Below are 20829 nucleotides of genomic sequence, written 5' to 3'. Positions count from 1 at the left end.
CCCTGGAGCGGGGTCCGGGCCCCGCGGAGCGGGAGAAGAGGCTGTGCCCCCTCCACCCCTCGCGCCCCCCGACACTCCTGAAGGGCGGCGGAAAGGGGAGCCGTCGGCTCCTCCGCTGTAGGGGCCGCGGCCTGCCTGCCCGCACCTGCCGCTCTAGCGCGTAGGCTGTGACTCCAGCGCGGACCCCGCCGGCTGACTCATCCCGGCTTTTTGCTCCTTGCCGTTCCTGCCCAGATATAAATATCTCATTCATCGCCGTAGTAACTGAGTAGCTTACGCTGCACACTCGCAGGCGTCTCGTCTGCTCCAGCTCTGCGTTTGTCTGGTGCTGTTGGAACTTAGAGCACAGGGCTTCCTCTACCTGCCTGTCCTCTTCTTTGCTTCTAAATCCAAATAGCACTTGGCAAATTAAAAAAGAAATGGAATGAAAGCTTGTTAACAAAAGCTACTTTTGTCATGATTTAATATTGTGGTAAGGTGGTTTAAAGCTGGAAAGGATTGAGAACCTTTATAGTAGGTAACTCACAAAGTTGTTTTTCTTCCTAGAAGAAAAATCAAACCATTTGCCTAGAATGCACACTTAATTATATTTCCCTGTAAGGTCAACTAAAACCACTGCCCAGATAAATGACTAAATTTTACAGTATTTCTATCCATTAAGTGCCACTAGAGGATCAGTAATGGATGCAGTATTGATTCCTTTCCATTGACGTGTTTGAACTCAGTAGTTCTCAGTTTATTAAAAACAATCTCTTAGTCATACCGTCATATATTGTTGCAAAAATACTCTGAAGAATTTATCTTAAAACTTGATAGTGATTGGATGCTTTGGAAGGTCCTGCCTGTTATGTGGAGTGTTTTCAGAGACAGATTGCTGCAAGGTTAAACAAGTCCACACATGCAAGTCTCATCCAAAATCTCTACATAAGCCTTCTGGTAAGAGTGCAGAGTGCTTGAATATTTTCCATCTTGTTGATATGGGGTGTGGTTTTACAGACCTGCAACTCCTCAAAATTTGGTTCATTTGAATAAAGAGTATAATATAAATGTAGGGATTGAAGTGAACTGAGCATGATTACCCGTTATGGTATCAGAAGGATGACCCATACTTGTGGATGTATCAGTGGCACTCTGCTCTAAAAATTATTTGAACTCCAGTGCTACCATTTTGTTGCCTTGCTAAATCTCCCTGTCTGAGCTTGGGTGAACACTTGCTGACTGAGACCGCATGTGCTTTGAAATAATTCTCCAGCAGCAGGAAGTGTTCTGTTGGAGTGGCTGTCTAGGGTGATTAAGACTGTAGCCTGTAAGTGAGGCTTGGTAACCTAGGCTGTAGGTGGGACCTGCATCCAGCCCTAGATTGACTCTGTTTTCAAGTGGGACTTAATTACAGTCACAGTGGTGGTGGTATTTGTAAAAAGCAAGCCATCTGTGACAGGCTACTGTTTCTGGGCTTTTGTTTTTAGTGCATTAGAAATTTGTAGCGATACTGATCACCTACTGTTTTGTTTATAAACATGCAAAATACTTTGTAAGGCTACAGCTCTAGATGCAAAAGGGAAGTTTCAGACCTGCAACTGTCAAATAGGTACACAGTGGATCTTAGTGGCAGCTGGTGAACTGTATCATAAACTGTTGCATTTTGGCTTTTGAATGATGCACAGTAGGATTTTGCAGGTAAGGATTAAAACATAGAGCCTCATTGCTAGGGGATTATATTCACTGTATTCATTGGTAGACTTGAGTTGCCTATTATCTAACATATAACTTCTATGGATTAGGACGTGACAGATTGCATGAGGAACTGTCAGTCTGACTGGAACTCCTCAGGTAGGTTGAGCAGCTCAGCCCACATGAAACAAGTGACAGCAGGGTCAGAGGAGTAGCAAGCTAAGTAAGTTTCAAAAGGTGTTGCCTTTTATTCTTCCAGGGGTGCAGGAATTGAGAAAGGTGAAATTTTTTCTAGAGTAATTGGTAATAATTTTGATCTCTAGTTTTTTAAGAGGCAGTATTCTTGCAGTGAACCTGTTACACCAGAAGTAACACTCTTGCCCTTGCTTTGAGGCTTGTGTAGTCTGTATAATGCCTTATTTCCTCTCTTCTGTTACATCTCCCATACAAGCCTTTGTCTTATTCTCTTAATGGTTTCTGGACTCTCATTTTTCCCCTGTAGTGGAAATCTCTCCTTCTTCTGATTTGATCTCTCAAGCTGCGTCTCCTTTTTTAATCCCACTCATTCCTGAAAAATGGCCTTTTCTGAGATATTTACAGTATCTGAGTCAATATTTCTCTATTTCTTTTTGTAAACAAAACCAGTCATTCACAATTCAAAATGAGTAATTCAATTACTGTGCTGTGGACTTCTGTTAAAGGAAGACCAGAGATGCTGAAGTGCATTTCCAGTCTGACATTTTGTCGTGTGTGAAGCTGAAGATACTTCCATTCAAGTTCTTAAGTCTCCCCTCTCATTCCAGTTATAAAACTACCTCTCAGAATATGTGACGTAAAAGTGGTTACTTTTATTTTGTTCAGAGGTTTTTTACTTCATTGTTTTCCCAGGGAAACATTAACCACTATTTAAATAAGCTGTGGTCCAATTCTCTCTTATTTTTTTTTCTTTTTTTTTTTTTTTCCCCCTCCTCCCTCCAGAGGTGCTGAGCTAAGCATGCTGAAATTTTCATGAATTAGGCCTCACTATTGCACATGAATCACTGGGCTGGTATGGAGTGCTATGCTTGTTTTGATTGACTGTTTTTTTCTGTCATTTTCTGCACTGATTTGAATTCTATTTTGAAGAATAATCTTTGTTATATGTTCAGGCTTGTTCTTTGATCCACAGTGTAGTGTCTCGGTGTCTCTGGACCATCCATCAGACTGATTCTTTCAGGACAGGTCAGTTCAGGTTGTCTGGAAGGGCTCCCATTCACTGTGTAGGCGTGAGAAGCGTGTTGTTTTCAGGACTGTGGATCTCTGCTGAACAAACCAGAACTGAAATGTGCTGGGGAGCTTTTGCTTTTTGGTGAATGGCATCTTTCACACCTGGTGATGTGAACATGTGATGTGGTGATAGCATCTGGGGATCTGGTCTGAAGAGCAGATCTATTGTTAAAGGATCCCTTCTGAGCAGTTATTTTTTCCAAATCTCCCTGCTTTATTAAAGTTTCAGTTTATGGAAACAGCTGAAGGGTAACTGTGTATTGTGCAAAAGCTGTGCTTATCCTCTCCTATAATTTATTACATTTCTGAAGCACGATACATTGCCTGTAGAGTACTCTGGGATGGAAGAGGCAACATAAATGTAGGTTTACTACTCCAAAGGAAAAGGGATGAATATTGACTCAAAGTTTCAACCAGTTACTTCATGTATAAATCATTACTTTGGTTAAACCATAGCAAAGACTCAACTGAATCTGTCTGGTTAAGGATTTCAGGTGTTTTGAAATGCATGGCAGGAGGCAGAGCTTCCAGGGTACAGTCTTCATGAGAGAGTCCTCTTCTGTTTTTAGTACTGAATGAGTTTCAGAAATTAGAGTTGCTAAAGATTAAAGAAAGACTGCTTAGCCAATTTTACACTGACTCTTTTCCTTTTGCAGCTTTTATTTTGACATAAATTTTTCTTTGCCAAGCTACCTACTCACACACTATCCATGCCACAGCACAGTTACAGTTCTGTTTATCCTCTGTAACCAGTTGTACTGCTATTAATCAGAATTCCTTTCCAGGGAGGAGGGGGGTTAGAAGGTAGCCCAGACATCTTGCATAGCTAGACAGGTCAATGCTTTTCTTTTTCTTGCTCTGTTCATGATTATTATTTTTAATCTTGAGGCTTCATTTGCCGACTGTGCTTTGTTTTGGGAACCTGGTTCCCTCTCTTAGTCTCAAGGCATTTCCAGTGTAATTGAGAACCCTCTTGAGGTGTTCCAGCTTCTGTGCCTTGTATATAGCATTTTTCTCATTCTAAATGCTTTAAATTTGGTTTAAATTTTTCTTCTAAATGTGACTGCAGTCTCACACTAGTAAATTTTCCAGCATTTTCAGTATCTGTTAAGTAGCTATTCTGTAGCATGAACTTTTTTGCACACCTTTTGTTTAGACATCCATTCTGATGGACAAGAATGGACTGCTTTTTTGGGAATGACTCTTTGAAGTAATGGAGAACTTAAAATTCTAAGAATTTATCTTAAATCCCTAAGTATTATTATTTGATTCATCATGTTGATAGCACATTGAAATAGTTATCCAGACTGTTCCTAATGTGAGCTAAAACGTGTTGATTAATCTGAATTTTCCTTTCAATCTGTTGTATGGCTTTTTTCCCACTTCTGTGTTGTTTTCTGAGATTTTTTTTTTTTTTACCTTGTCCTTTATGACTTTTTAAACTTTCTTACTACCTCAGTTTTTCCTGCTGTTCTTATTTGGATATTTGAAGAAAGTGACAAAACAATTAGACTAAAACTAGGAAGTTCTTTGGCCAGATGTTGCTGTTAGGTGTGGATTTCTGGTTTATAAGTATTAATCTCTGGGTGAGAAATCCAGGACACACAACCATCTGTTCTTCCAGTCCCTACAATGAATGTGGAATTTCCTCTGAACATTTGTTTGCCATTGCTGTTGGAACAGTAAAATGAATTTGAGGCAGTTGTCTTTCTGCATCAAAAATCAAGTATAATAGTCAATCTGAGAAACCAGAGAATCAGGGAAATACTCAACAGAGGTTTAGGGGAAGAACAACTCCTCAGAACCTGTCTTTTAACCTCAAGTTTTAGTTAACTAAGTCTTCAGAATCCCTCAAAATCTCTTTGCATGAATATATCTGTATTTTTGTGTGTGTTTGAGTTGGGAGGCATTAGGAAGCAGACACATGCTGAGGAGCTGTTCATCCTGCTTTAATGTGAGAATATGTATATCCCGCAGGAGTGAAAAATGCCCCTGCTGGCAGCAGGCAGGCGCTGGACTGACGGGCAGTTGGTTTTACTCTGCACGGTTCTTATTAGAATAAGAATGCATAGGATATCAGAGCAAAAACCTGGATATTACTTCACGAATGTTACATAATTCTTTGTTATGTATGAGTTCATGACCTATTGCAGCCTTATAAAAAAAGAAACAAAACATTGTATTCTTTCCTTACAATCTTCCTCAGTTACCCAGAGAAAACCCTACGTGACCTATAACAGCACTGCCACATTGCAAGCCAACCCGATGGCGTCCTCTACTGCTGTGCCTGTAGGATTTCACTATGAAACAAAGTACGTAGTTCTCAGCTACCTGGGACTTCTATCCCAAGAGAAACCACAGGAGCATCCTCCTCCTTCAACTGAAGGTAACATTTGCATATTAATATGTACCTATTTACATATGCAGCTGTCTTTGCAATTTGTTCTTCTGCTCTTTGTGCACTGATGTAGAATGTTAGCCTGATGATTAGTGTAAAGTATCTCTTATTTCAAATAATAGGAAGAGTTGCTGATGGAAACAAAGCTATTTGTATTTAGGTTACTGTTTTAATTTGAGAAATGTCAGGGCTGACTGGTGTTTATGAAGCAAATAAGTGGTTTTAGTAGCGGTCTTCAGGTTAGGAGGGATGGATATATATTATCTTTGTTGAGCCGTGTTGAGAATTTGAGCCCCTGCTTGGTTTTTTTTTTGGAGGCAAGTGGAAGTAAGCAGGGGTGAGGTGGTGTTTAGGGGCATAAACTCTGAGTGATGACTTGAGCAATCTCATGTGCTAAATAGCTTTGCCCTGTTATGTTAATGCTTCTGTTGTCAGTGATACTGCAGAGATGTGAGGTTTAACCTGGCCTATGCTGCATCTATTTATTTACTTATTTTTAAGAAGTAAAGGGCTGCATGGAGTCAGTTAGTAGATGTTTCTTCCAGAGCAGGTTTACACATATAAGAGGTTAAATAAATAAATTGGAGGCGGAATAAAAGAAATTAGATAGATTGTGTTTCACATAAACCTAGGTAGTAAAACTTAACTTTATGGTGGCAAGAACTTAAACAATGTTGTTTGTCAGGATGGTTTTGGTGGCGTGTCACTTCTTAATGACATTTCAGTCACTACTAGTACCTGTGACTCAGAACTTATTCTGATGAAAGGTGTATTAAAAAAAAAAGACAGTCTTCAGAATCTTTTTTTTTTTTTGAACAAGCATTTATTAATGCATACATTGTCATTTAGTGAACTTGCTTGTCATGAAGTGAGAAATTCCTGAAAAGAAAAGATAGCATCAAAGTTATGACTGAATTTATTTTATGAGTTTGGCACTAAAGCTTATAGCATATGCTGGTTATATGTAATCTATAATATATTTAGTATATATATATATCAATATATTTAAGGTATGTCTGTTACTTCCACTTTGACTGTGTCTGTGGTCCATGAAAGGAGAGGTATCTTAGTGCATCAAGATGCTGTTTCATAAAACCCTTTGTTGGAAAACATGTTTATTTTAGCCGTGACACTTCATTCTGAATATCTCACTTGGGATAACTGGGCTATAACTGGAAATGTAGTGAGTACGTATAAAGCTGAAATGTGGAAGAGTCTGCATTGTTCTGTAAACAGAAGATTCAGAAAGGAAACTGTTAGTCTTAAAGCTTTTTTTAATAATTTGGCTGTAGTTACTTTTCAAATATTTGCAGATTGAGGGGAAACCTTTTAACTGATTCTTATTACTGAAATAAGAAGATTTTGAATTAAAGAAATATTTTAATTCTTTATAGAGGAAGCTACAAATGCTTAAATAAGAATTTTGTAGTCAAGAGGACTTTTAAGCTCATGAGTAAGGATAACTGTTGAATCTACTTTTTAGATGTTTTATGTGTATTAGCTTGTGTGACAGCAGGGTGTAGTTGGATTTGCTATTAAAATACTCTAAAGCATTGATACTTTCCAGATCTGTTCTTTCATCCTTGTTGCTCTAAACCTTCATTCTAAACAGGAAATTCTCCTACATTTTGCCTATCCTCACTCCCCCCAAAAAACAACAGTGACCACAACTTCTCCTCTCCTGGTCATTTTTCACTATAATTAGAGGGCTCTTTCAGTATTTTTACTGCTTTCTGATTAAAGCCTCTGGATGAAATAATTTTCCCTTTCTTTTAATCTGCCATGTTGTTTCTCACTGTGTCTTGTAATGCCTTGGATGAACTTCAGGCTGTTATTGAAGTAAGTGTAAACACTGTCCTTCTGCTTCAGGACTTGTTTCATTCTTTCCTAACTCACTTTTCCTGGTGCTTTTCTGGTTTCCGTGTTTCCAACAGCTTTCGTTTGTCTGACGGTTACTTTTAAAAAATCCTTTCTCCTCCTTTTCTTGTTGCTTGAAATTGAACAGTTGTTTCAGTTGCACTGCCAGGATATGTGTGGTAACAGCCCTGTGTTTATTTTGAAGTACTGTATGCATCTTGTTTGAATAATAAGTAGTTTATATATACAGTCTGTATCTCCTTGTAGTCTGGCATGTAGCTGATGCCTACTTGTGGAGAGCTGTACCAAAGCACTCTGCTCTATATGCTCTATCTTCTCCCCTAGGGAGACAGTGAGAGAAGCAGCAGCCCATAATGGATATTTCCTGCACTGCCTAATGCACTGCTGGAAGGTAGCTTGGTATTACAGTAATAAGCATGGTCTAAGAAACCTCGTTAGAACAAAAGAGATGTGAAAGCCAGTAAATTAAAATGAATAGTTGTTGTGTAGAATCCCGTCACAAGGAGGAAACTTCTGGTAACAAAGACATATGAGGGATAATAACAGTATGACGTTACATCGTGCTTGTTAGTGTCTTTTTCAGGCACTGTCACCAGCCATTGGTGCGATATCTCGACTGATCCAAAGTTCCTTTCATTGATGTTTTTTGCAGTACTTTAAAACACTGGTCAGTGGTCTTTCTATGGCTGAACACTGTTGATTTATGAATTGAGAGGATTCTGATACAGAGGACCTGTCACTTAAACTTATTTTTCTTTAATTTGGTTACTGTGCTGACAGACCTTTCATGGGAAACAACTGAAGCAATAATTTTGGCTATTGCCTGTTTTAGTTGCAGAACACTTCTTCATTTTATGTTTTTCATTCATGTGAGGTATTGACTATGATACTTTCTCTTCATGTATTTTTCTTAGATCCAAATAAGCCCTTACTCTTTGTCTGATTTCTGTATCATATTACAATATAAGGGGAATATTCAGAAAGGCTGGCTTAACTGGTAATGTTAACCTCTTTCATTTCCTTCAGTATCGGAGAGCGATGGACTCCTCTAGAGGGCGGTTCAGAGCAGGATCCTAATTACAGCCACCTGGTATCACCCACTGGAGGATCTTCTCTTTATTGCATGTATTCAGAATGTGGGGAATTAAGGCACACTGTAGGTGTAGTTAGTATTTCTGTACCTCTCTTGAGTCTCCTTCTACAGAGTCTCCCAGATTTCAGTGAAGTTTCAGCACTTCATTTAAACGAGAGAAAGTATCTGATGGTCAAAAAAACAACCAAAAAAGTGATCTTTCCCAATGAGAGCGGTACTGTTTTATCTCTGCTAGAACTGGTAGGAGAAATTCAATGCTTTTGTCCATTCTCCTCCCTTTACTCCTACGATCATATCCCACAAACCTCTGCTTTCCTGTATTTCATGCTAGAAAGCTGTTCTTCTGATATATGTGGTTTTGTTCTGGAAACTCAGATAAGAGCTAGTTTTTAAAGTATTTGTTAGATTCCAAGTTAAAACTTCTCTTTTTTTTCCAGACATAATTAATGAGACCGATGGTTTTCAGAGGAATTTTATTTAGTGAAAATTAAGACAAATTATATACTTACCTCACTGTATTTTCTTTTGAATCCTTTTGGTTGGTCTTGATTTCGTTGCAAGAAAGATGGCTTCAGTTACAAGAGCTAAAACCACTTCTGGCTTCAAGTGCAGGGTCTGAAGAGAACCTTATGCAGTATTCCAGGCTCTTGAAGAAAAGACAGTTTTATTGGACAAACCAGTCTTTTATCATTACAGCTCTATAGTATTCTGTAGTTGATTTCAGTGTAGTATTCTGTAGTGGATCTGAGTGTCTCCAGAAGAAAATCCACCAATTTAACTGAGCGGTAGTTTGAGAGATTATTCCTATTATAATTTTGGCAGGACAGTGATTCTGCATAGCACTCATTTCAGTTTACTTAAAGCAAAGTCCATTAGCAGTAAATTCTGTTACATTTTTGTGGGTTTTCAGGTAGGTGAATAACACAAATTGCTCGGATACATCTGATAAAACACACATGATAAGAATCATCTGTGTAAGTTATGTGGTTTGAGGCAACAGACGAGTACAATTATTTAAAATGTGTGGAAACTCAGTTATCTGTTCATTAGATTGTGGAGAGATGCTTTAGTATTTTTTCAGAACTCTTGTAGTATCTGTAACTACTAGTTCATACACAGAAAATAAATACTAAGTACTGGAAAACATTTCCACATTTTTCCCCCTGAAGTTCATGCTCATTATAGAAGTTTCCGGTATGCTGCAGTTATTAGTACTACTTACTTTTTTAAGTGAGTCAAAGTACTTTGTTTTTGTGATTTGGTATATTTGTATTATAAATGCTTCTTTGTGCTTCATCAGTGAGTAACTTATAGTGCATTTTTGTTTTTTAATTTAAAGTCATTCCCTATGATTTGACCCCATTCCATGAGCCTGTGGCTATAATGAAGATTCTGAAGGCAGGTAGTTTTTTCTCTGTTTTCCTTGCCATTATAAGAAATCTTGAATAATCCCTTAGCTCACATAGCATCTGGAAGATTTATAATCAGTGCTACTACTTAATGGTGGCATAGATTACTCCAGGGTGAACAAGGTTTGACTGTTTTACAGTTTCCCTGAGGTGCCTGCTGTCCACAGTACTTTAATCCAGTTATTGTGCACTATGTTCTTTTGACCATTTATTATCTGTTTTGGAATTACTATATGAAGTGCTGTATATAGTCAATGATCAAGGCATTTTAGTGGTTTCCCGCACACATTTCTTCCAGCTGAGCAGTGTTGAGCTGGGTTACTGGGAGAAATGGATTTTACATTTATTTGTTCACTTGCTTCAGTTAGAAGTGAACTCTGTTACATATCAGGAAATACATGTACAGATAGTCGGAGGTGGTCAAGTTTTGTACATGTGAGTGAGCTCCATGCTCCTTAGTGGCCCTGCCAAACCTAACAGTAGTACCTCATTTATATAGTTTTGACCATCATGGGTAGGGTACTTGTCATTGCAAGATTTTCTGTCATCAGGTGACATGGTGGACTGGCTGTTGCAGAATATCTTGGTTTTCTTTGTACTTCATCCCTATATCTTCACTTACCATTCACAATACCTACTGTTGGTCTGTAGGCAATGAAGGAGTTCTTGAAGTGGTTTTAGCTTATATGAATAACTCATTCCTTTAGAAATTTTCCTCAGAGACCAAAACATACCTGCTTTGGCTGAAAAGTCACAGGCTGAAAAATTTCATGTTGTAGGTCAGACTAATCCAGTTTGTGGTAATAAGGGAGCCATTTCCTGATCTGAGGCAAGGAAAGGGGGGTTTTGGGGTGTGACTTGGAGAAATAAGAGGTAGCCCCTTCAGGAATGTGAGTTCCCGCTTAATTAAGCCTCCTTTCTGCCCACAAAAAAACCCTGTCTGCGAGTTGGGAATGTCTTGTCTCTTTTTAGTTCTTAATATTTTGGACTTTTTAAGTTTCTTTTAAGCTGACCCTTCTTAAAGAGCTTCTTTTAAACATTTCTCAAATCAAGGGCTACACCTATGTATGGCAGTCTGTGTTCTGGAGTTTGCTGGGGTAATGGATAAACTTTTCATTAAAGGAAACATGAATATGTTTGTAAAGAGATTTTATATATTCTTGTCACTTCTCGGTGCTTACAGAAATTTTAGATGCTTGCCTATTTTCACTGTTTTAAAATGTCTGAGATGTTAAAGAAATACTAGAATCTTGCTGAAAGTAAATTTTTAAGTCAATGTTGACTAGACAGAACTTAATCATAGAGACCTAGGAGAACTTGAAAACAGAGGTATTGGTGAATTAAAGTTACAAGCATGGAAGAAAAATAATCAGGAGCAATCTGTGACATCAGTGGCTATCTTTTCATTCTGCTGCATTCACTTGAACTAAAAAGGTGTAACACCTTTGCAGTCTCTCCTTGTAAGAGCTGTTGTCTCTTACCAGCTGTAGTTCAACACAAACACTGTAGAATCAGACATGCAGGCTCTCTAGTGCAGATGAATGACTTCTTGAACCTCCTTCTCCTGGGATCAAACCTGGGGAACGGGTTAATCTTGTAGTGTTACTAAACTTCTGGAATGCCCTTATCGGTGGAGTTTTACTGAAGTACTAAATTTATTTAGTATTCATAACACTGTCTGATGGTCAGTGACGCTGCACTCCATAGACTTTTAGAATACACTTTCCCCTACTTTGCAGATTGCCTCCAAATACCTGAAAAAACAAAATCTTAACAAGAACACATTTGTGCAAAAGGGAACATCTTTTTCATAAATAGAAAGCAGAATGCACTAACTTCTCCGTGTAAGACTTTGTAACAGAGGTTTGTTGTGTCTCTGTGTTGAGAAGAGGCCTTCCAGCCTCAGTTTACCAAAAGCCCGTAATAGGCAAACCCATTTTTTCAGCATAGGAAAGCATTCAGTGTTTATGGATCTTACATTTCTGCTGTGACCATTTGCATTATTAAACAATGAAAATATGTTTTCATCTACTAGAAGCTATTTGTACGGTTTTGTTCTACCTATTTGCAAACTGACTTGGAAGTTGTGTAAAGGAGAAAAAGATACTGCTTGCTTGGGGTCTTTGCTGTTGAAATACACTATTCTCCAACACTGGGTGCAATTTTTGTTGGTAGGGGTCAACATACAGGAGATGCAGAAAGCTGAAATCCATTGATAATTAGGGGAATAAACAGTGCAAAGTCACTGGTCCGGGAGGGGTAGATTTTTGATGTTTTGGCACAACTGAATAGTCAGGTGCTGTTGGAATCAGCAGCTGCTGCAAAGTTGTGGGTGTTACGAGATGGAAACCATTGACTGCAGCACTGATTATCTAAACAGCTCTTTTGTATGCTGGCAGCAATGGAATTTCTCTTCCTTCCATTTTCCGGGTGACTTATTATCAAGTATGACAGCTTGTCATGTGTGATCATCATCACATTAGTCCCATGAGAACGGGTGCTCTTCTGAATACCCTCATCCCTTCCATATACAGGGTGAAGCACAGGTTAAAATAAGAGTTTGTACTTCCATATACTTGTTGCGCCTGACTGTGAAGTAGTGGTTTGGTCATTCAAAGAGGCGACCTTAAAGGAACTGACAAGGCATTAGTGAGTGTCTGTTCATTAACCAAAAGGAGGAACAGTTTGCTCCTGTCTGGAATTTATTGTTCAGAATAGCAAAGAGAGACTATTTGAGAAGAGATTTAAGAAGCTAAATAAAGTTATTCTGAATGTAGTGATGATGATCTATGTGGTTAAATAGAATGAAATTGAACTGCTAATCTGTGGTTTCTTTAAGCTGTTCGCATAAATAAATGTAAACATTTTATACTGACGTACATTGGTTTAGAAAGATTTTGTCTCACAGATACCTGTTGAACACTAAGTTTTTAAGCATTAGCACACATTCAGTGGGTTGATTCTGTGGATTTTTAATTTATTTTGCAAATGTAGAAGACCTTGCAAGCTTACTGTCTAGTATTTTTTTAAATACAGAAAATGCAAATGTACTTTACTCCATATCTGTGTCTACTATCTATGATAGTAACTACTATAATTGCTTGTATATTTTCACACATTCTGATATGAAAACTGGTGATGATACGTGTCCATTATGGAGGAAGGGGGAAGGTGATACAACACTTAAAGTGTGTTCAAGGAGATGTATATAGAGATGAACCAAATAAAATAGGCAGCTGTTCATAAGACCACCAAATTATGATTTAGTATCTTCAACACAGGAATGAAAAAAGACATGCCAGAAAGCTACAGTGGGTGTTGCAGGACTTACCTGAAGATTTGGATGTGAAATGTAAGTGATGAGGAAGAAATGAAATTAGATTATACCAACATTACAGATATAAATCCTTTCCCTTTTTATTTTCTTGAACTCAGTGAAGAATGTCTGTAGAGTGGAAGGATGTCTAGATGCCCAGGCAGAGCTGTAGATAGGTGGTGGTGTAGGTGCAGAAAGGGTGAGATAGGTTGGAGATTTGTCAGTATTTGGGTGCATGAAGTGAGAAACTGGAGATGGGCAATGTTATCAGAAGGTCAGCCAGGAGGTGGTGTTTAAATCATGGGCACAAGAGATCATGAAGTCCCAAAAAAGAATTCTAAGGAATATTCAGAAGTAAGAGAGCTAAGAAAATGTGTTTTGGGTAACCCAGTCACTGATACTGTTAAAAGTAGCAGAGTGCAGAGCTAAGGTGAGGACTGATAACTGACCCAAAATATAGGCAAGGAAATGGGTGGAAGGGGGGTTACTTATCAAAGAGAAGCTTTGGGGTCAATTTTATTTGTTTACTTATTTATTTCAGGAGTAGGTTGATGGAAAATTCAATTTTATATTCATGTGGATATAACATAGCAATATTGTCTCTAAGTAGGATGTTTTAAGAAACTGAAAGAAAAGAAGAAAATTTCAGTGGTAGGCTGTTGACTCAGTGTTGTTTGGTAAAAATAAACCAGCAGTTAATGGAACAGTTTTTGTAGTGTGCTTTAAGAATGGGATGTGAAGACATGCTTGAAAGCTGATGAAAGAAATAAAATGAGCAAACCCAAAGAAGGAGAGTTTTGAGCTGGAACTCTGTCCCAGACATCTAGTCTCTCCATTGGTACCCATCCCATAAAACAGTTACTTGAGTAGTTACCTTGCCATATGGCCTTGTGTTGGAGAAGTTGACATTCAGCAGGCAGTTCCTTAGACATTCAAATGTTTTAAAGACCTTGGCTTGTTTGGAAACAGTTTTGCTACAGCATAAAAATGAAGATTATTGAGAGTCTATGTAATCCTGAATGATATGGCTGAAACGATTTCTTGTTATCAAATATTTAGAGTCTGCACACGTAATATGTGTTCTTGATCCATGTTGTGTTCTTCTGGGGATATGCAGCCATTTCAAATTCCTAAATTACTTGATTAGGATATGAGAATTGACAATTGACTGACATTTGTGTGTGACAACTGACTATTGTTACTTGTGAACCCAGTCTTATACATTTTCATTGTGGCCTGTAGATTCTTAATGAAAAACAAAATGTTGCACAGTTAATAAATCTCAACTCTTCATTGATGTCATTACACAGTTGCTCTGAGTATTTTTTGTAGATTTTTTAGGCATCAGTATCAATTTTATATTTTTCTACTAAAAATCAAGCCTATATCTATTTTGTTTTGGTGTAGTTTGATAATGAGTGTATTGGTTTTAATGACTGCTTGTTTATGTGCCTTGATTTGATTTGGTCCTAAATTTAAGCTGTTTGTTTTTAAAGCTGTTACATATTCTGTTTATGGCTTTACACTCCTATTTTTTTTAATATATTGTTATTTAAAGCACCTGTGCTATCTTGAATAGACCTGGAAGTTTATATGTTTCTGTGTTCACATAATAAAATTTTTGTCGTAAGTGCCATTAAGGGATCATACTTTCTATGTTGCTGTCTGAAATAGAACTTTCACCTTGAATTCCTTTATAGTTAATATTTCAGTATCATGTTCCATTATCTACCTTATTTGAAATACTACATTTGAATAATTTATCTGGTTTCTTTTAGGGACTCAACAACAGCTTATGGCACAGTATGCTTTGGAGAAAGAGACTTTGGAGAAGATTAAAATAGAAATCGAGGAGGAGCTAAAACATCTTGATGAAGAAATTTTGGAAGGTGCTCTTCAGATTTTCCCATTTCAATAGATAATCTCTATGCACTATAATGGTGGTGAATTTGTAACAGGTACTCGTAGTTAAAGAGATTTTTGGATGCATTGAATTTATTTACCCTCCTCCCCCCACAAGATTTCTACACATTGTCACCTGAGGTCAAGTAGTTAAATGTTACCGTTTGGAGTTGTGGAGTCTAGCCAAAGCAAACAACTGAATAACATTTAATAGGCTACTATAAATAGTGACATGTAAGCAGTCCTTAAGCTGCTCCAGTTAATGACAGAAATGAAATAATTCTTCAGCAGCTAACATTCAGAGGAGTGTGGACCTAAACGATCAGATTTCTCACTTCCACCAGGTCTATTTTTTGTGACATGCTTTGACCTGTACTTGTGGCTTTTATAGCACTCCCAGCAAGGGATGATTTGGAAACAGTCTTGTCTTTATTTGGAAACAATCTTTGCTTTGCACGTGTGGTGCAAATTGGAAATCTGAAGTAGAAAGGCTCTAGATCTGTTTACATTCATCCATATAAACCTTTCCTAGAAGTTTTAAACTGAGAAGGAAAAGGTTGCATACACAAAATACTATTTTAAAAAATTATACTCTAGTACTGGTGCACATACATCCATGTGTGGGCAAATTTTATCATGGAAAAGAGGCTCTCTTTGCTGCTCCATCAGGGTTGGCATCAGATTAAAATTGAGAATAGTTGCATGTTCAGCTAACTTGCTGATTAGGATGCAGTTGTGAAATAAGAGCTGGAGGGGAAATTTAGCTCATATATGGCCTGTAAGTGCCAATTCCAGAATATATTTGGACCATACTTGTTTTACTGCAATTTGTTTATAGCATGCTTTGAGTATAGAGTTTTGATTTCTTCATCTCTCATGTAAACTGTCTTAACTGGTAGGATAAGAAATCTGAAACTGTTGACGTTCTTATAGGAATCTATTTTTTTTAAATTTTGTACAATTTCTTCTCTCAGCATTTACCACTACAGGATTTGACTGCCACACATCCCCAGTGTTCAGTCCTGCAAATCCAGATAGCTCAATAGAAGACTGCCTGGCTCATTTGGGGGAGAAGGTGTCCCAGGAATTGAAAGAAGATCTGCACAAAGCACTGCAGAGCTTGCTTAGCAAGTCAGTTTACATTTGCTTTTTCAAAGGGAAGGGGTTTCCTTTTGCGTTTTGACTGTTGCTGAAATGCTAAAGATGGGACTATGTTTTGTATATCATTTCTTTATTTTTCAGTGTTCTTTATCTGGCTGTTTTTTTATTTTGTGTCGTAATGTGTGGATACTCCTTTGTGGTGTTTGCTCTTTGCAGTAATGTAAGTTCTAAAATTTTTCTCAGCTTTCATCACTGAACTTTTGAGACTAATTCAAGTAGTTTGAGTTAATGGTGAAACTAGCAGCTGGCAGCTGCCAGTTTCCATTGCCAATGTCCTGAATAATGGACTGTAGCCAGATTAACTTCTTTTGCCTTATAGTTAAGAGTGGAGCTGAAGGTTTGATTGTAGTTTGGCTCAAGATGAGTGGGAGAGTTTCTCTGAAAGGGTGGTAGTTTGATGCTTTATGACCACTATTCAGGTACACATCTGAGCCACATGTGGGCCCCTGGACTCACCATGGTGCCCTAAGAGCTGTCATGTCAGTTTAAGCTTATTGTTTAAATAGCATACTACTTAGCATGCTAGTGCTAGTGATTAATGTATTTTGCAAAATGGTAAAATTGTTGTGGTTGCTTGGGTTTTTATTATAAATTACCAGCCTGATCGAATCCACTTTAACTACTTCTGGATGTTCTGAGTGATCTCCAAAATTTATTTCTAAAGAACTGGAGTTGGAAGGTGCTACTTTATGGATGGCTACATAAATGCAGTTGTGAAGGCAGCATTAGCAAATAGCTGTCCGAGTCTATGTTTTGTGGATTGGTTTAAATATGACTCTGACCTGGATTTCACAGCAAAGGTGCCATGTGGCATCTAACCAGACAGATGAAGACAGTTATCTCTTTTTCCATGAGTCATCCAAGGGAAAACTGCTTCTATATGTGGTTTCTGTAGGGTTAAAAAGTAAGTTCAGTATTGTGTAAACGAACAATTATTTACCCACAGAAAAGAGTATGTGGGGTACAAGTTGCTCCTTAAGTGGCAAAAGATATGCTAGTGTGTTCCTCCAAAAATGTCAGGAGCTAATCGGCCTTTACAAGCCAGGCATTTTCCCATGTGGCTTTAGAAACTTGTACTTATCTTCTGAAGAGCTGAGGTTTAGATAAATATCTCACTACACACTAAAACATACTGGCAACAAGTTGGAAAATGAGCAGTAAGCCTTGCATCCTATCCTTTTTTTGTGTCTAAAATGGTAAATTGAAGTAATAGTATTTTAAGTTTAAATGCCTTGAAGGTTGTTGGCTGCCTGACATTGAGAGGTCGTAACTGGTGCACTCTAGGTTTTTTTTTTTAAGTTCCTGAGATGAGATCTTTGAAAATTAAGTGGTTCTAGCTTGCTAGTAGCCTGATGTTCTAGGCTTCTTGTGTGTTCTGTGGGAAGATACCTGCATTCTGTGTATTTTTTTTATTTATATTTGTACATACATACATATAAAGTCTGAAATGCCTGTGAAAATGTGTTGACACACGTCTTTTTATGAGTCAAACTAAAGATACTGTTCAATCTCTTGATAATATCCTTCCTGCAGTTGCTGTTGCTCTTCTCATCCAACTGATTCATTTGGATCTGTGCTTTAAAGGAACTAATGTACCAAGGAAGTTAATAGAATGCACTTAAAATGACACATCTAAATTATGTTATCCCCAGTGTGCTTTAACTCTGTACTTTTTTTAACCTGTGTTTGCTACAGCAGTGCTATTTGATGCAATACTTACTTATTTTACTTATATTTTTCTGTCCTTTTATATGCATATAAACAAGTGTATTCTGGTAGAGTTGGCTGTTAGATCGTGACAGATTCTTGGAGGAAAATATGCAGTCTTCTGTCCAGTACCAGTTACCACTCTTTCCCATAAACTAAAGTCTGAACTGGCCTTTTGTCATGATCTGGCTCAACTGCTTATGAAGTAGTACAATTTCTGCTGTCACTTGGCAGAAAGTCTTTATTGTTACTGACTCTAAGATACTATATGATCTTGAAGGAGAGAGTATGGAAGACAGGAATTTCATCATCCCAGTTCAGAGAAGTAGAGGTGTGATAAATCTAAAATAGAGGTATCAACTGAAATATTAAGGGGGTTTTGTGATTAAAAGTGCTGTTTCTTGCCGATAAAGGCTTCAACTCTAACGTAATGTTATTGCAGTCAAGCAGTCTCTGTTGGTTCATAGCCTATGTTGTTTATAAAAATTTTACTCTGCATTGGCCTCTATTTCACATATGAATTTCTTAGCAGAATTTTTTATCTTTAACGTCTTAAATTATTAAAAAAAAATACGAAGAGCTTAGAAATTTTGGTAGCGTACCAGAGAACCTACTTATCTAATGCCTTTTAAGTTGTAGAGTATCAAATTATGATGAAATTCCCTTAATCAGTTATATGAAATTGTATAACTGGGAGAAGGTGATGCCTTCCTGACCCTGTCTGGTGCTTGTGTATTATGTCCTGAAAAGCAAGACTTGTTAGCGCTTGAAAATTATTTGCTGTAATACATGTGAAAATATTTTGTTCTTTGGAAACTGAGAATTCTATTTTATTCTTGTTCTTTTGTTTCCTTTTATAACTTTCAGTGTTGGTTTAACTTCTGCAGGCCAGTGACATATCAAGAATATCGAGAGTGCACACAAGAGACAGCTGCTCATGCCAGTGGATGGAACAAGGTACCAAATAAGTGACTTTCACTTTGATATCTCTCACATCTATTTGATGTCCATAGTGTTTTTACAGGGTACAGCTGTGCTTCACAGAGGACCAAGAATAAAAAAAAACCCAACTTGTTTCTAGTATGAAATAACTTTCAGAATGATAGATGTGAACATAATATATAATTTTTGGATACTTTAGCCAGAAGTTATCTAACAAAATTATTAGGTCAATCTTCCTTAATTATAATAAAATGAAAAATTAAGAGTAGTTGCTTGACATAATTTAAAAAAAATAATGATTAAACATTTTTAAATTCCCAAGATAATTATTTCTTTAGCATTCCGAGACAGATGTTTTCATAATATTTCTCTACTGTTTCTTTACTCCCATCTCAGGTTTAAAATATATGTAAAAAAACTTGTAGTATCTTCACAGTATATAAATTGTTCAGAAAGCATAAGGATGGTATGCCTACCTGATTTCAGGAATAGTTATATCAAATGGTATGAAGCTTCTTTTTAAAACAAATTTAAATACAAATGTTTAAATGAACTGTCCTGTAAAAGTTTTAATGTAGAATTAGTAGAATTACTGTTCCCACATTAATCTTTCATTAATTATTAAAATTCATCCTCTTAATGATTCTCTGATGGGTTCAGTGGGCATCAGAGAAAGAATAAAAGAATGAAATAACTTTGCAAATTTGATCACAAATTGAGTGTTAAAATTTAGTCTTAAATTTAAAATAGAACAAGAAATCTTTTTTTCCCCTCTTTACATTTTTTTTTCTAGAAGTACTTTTCCTTAACTAGATTTCCCTGCTTACTTCAGAAACTGATCATCTAAACAAGGGTGTGGGCCCTTTTAAAACAGGTTATTAAACTTTGCTTGACAAGTTACTGAGTATGGCTCCATCAATTATAATTGGTGTGTGTGTGCTTTCAGTTTCATAGCATTTTAGTTTAAACAACCATGAAATCTGATTATCAAGAAGGTGGCTTAAGCTAGCACATTTTACTTTTCAGTTGATGAAAACTAAAGACAAGCATAAAACCGGTCATTGTGGCTCATCTGGCAAGGGAGGAGTTGGATGGAGCCTGTCAGTTGCCTACTGGGTCTACATATCCTATTGCTACACTAACCTCTTGAAGATACAGCCCTGGGTAGATGGATCATCTGTATTTGGGGGTTTATGTTCCAGTCTTCATTGCTGCTACGTTTGTGCAGCCCCTGTGACTAGTGGATTTTGGTCCCCAAGACCTTGTCACTTGAGAGTATCATCCAGAAGATGTCTTTGTTATCATCTTTGGTTAACCCATAACATTTATTGCTACAAAACTTAATAGTCCACAAGCAAACCAGAATGGAAATTTTGTAGAATAATACAGCATCTGTTTGTATTGTTTTTGTGGTAGCTTGGTGCTTCAGGAATGCCTAGCAGTTCCTTTAATAATACTTGTTTTGAAGAGGTGGAATACATTCATGTTAGTTTCATTTCCTTTTAAATTCCTTTTTCTTCTTAATCAGAATCGTATTTTATAAAAGAAGAGATCTATATATCTTTCCTCCAACCTCATCTTAGCTTAATTTTTACTCTAAGGAAGAAGTTGTTAGAAAAATAATTTTTAAAAGTAGTTATAAATAGACATAGCTTTAGGTCTAATTAGCAGACATACAACAGCAAAATGAGGCTGTGCTGTGCCTCAAGTTTGTGGAAATCTGAAGGATGTACATTTAAATTGACTCTATTGGGAGAATAGAAGCTTACTCCCTTTTATGACTAAATAATAAAACATACAACTTGCTGATCTAGCTGAATGCAATAATAAATCACTCCCTGTTACATGCTCATGAATGTTACATATCCTGTAGTTTCTTGGGTGGATCAGAAATTGAAGATGCATTGTAGCTGTGGTAAATGTCAAAGGGTTAAAAATGTGGGAATACCTTCCTACAGACAGAATTCTCATCTGTACTTGTGATATGATCCAGACTAGAAGAAATAAAATGACTGAAGCTAGTAGATGAAATGTGTTTTCAGTTACATGTTAGCTCTATCTGTTTTGTTCAGTAGTGGCATCTTGC

General features: G+C 37.2%; 2 protein-coding genes across 2 annotated transcripts in view; one reads left to right on the top strand and one right to left on the bottom strand.

Annotated features, from left to right (window-relative positions):
* ATP6V1E1 (ATPase H+ transporting V1 subunit E1) overlaps positions 1–253 on the bottom strand; it is an 11992-nt gene extending 11739 nt beyond the window's left edge. Inside the window, exon 1 of the mRNA XM_026863475.1 lies at positions 146–253. Within this exon, the coding sequence (XP_026719276.1) occupies positions 146–253 (108 nt within the window). The remainder of the gene's footprint in view (positions 1–145) is intronic.
* Positions 254–5136: 4883 nt separating this feature from the next.
* The window catches only part of BCL2L13 (BCL2 like 13), a 40069-nt gene continuing 24376 nt past the window's right edge, over positions 5137–20829 (top strand). The window contains exons 1-4 of the mRNA XM_026864599.1: positions 5137–5323; positions 14810–14920; positions 15908–16064; positions 18689–18758. Of these exons, the coding sequence (XP_026720400.1) occupies positions 5203–5323; positions 14810–14920; positions 15908–16064; positions 18689–18758 (459 nt within the window). The 5' untranslated portion in view covers positions 5137–5202. The remainder of the gene's footprint in view (positions 5324–14809; positions 14921–15907; positions 16065–18688; positions 18759–20829) is intronic.

This window comes from Athene cunicularia, assembly GCF_003259725.1.
Source record: "Athene cunicularia isolate RWA chromosome 1 unlocalized genomic scaffold, athCun1 chr1_part2, whole genome shotgun sequence".
NCBI classification, from domain to species: Eukaryota; Metazoa; Chordata; class Aves; order Strigiformes; family Strigidae; genus Athene; species Athene cunicularia.
This window is presented reverse-complemented; position numbering and strand designations above follow the sequence as displayed.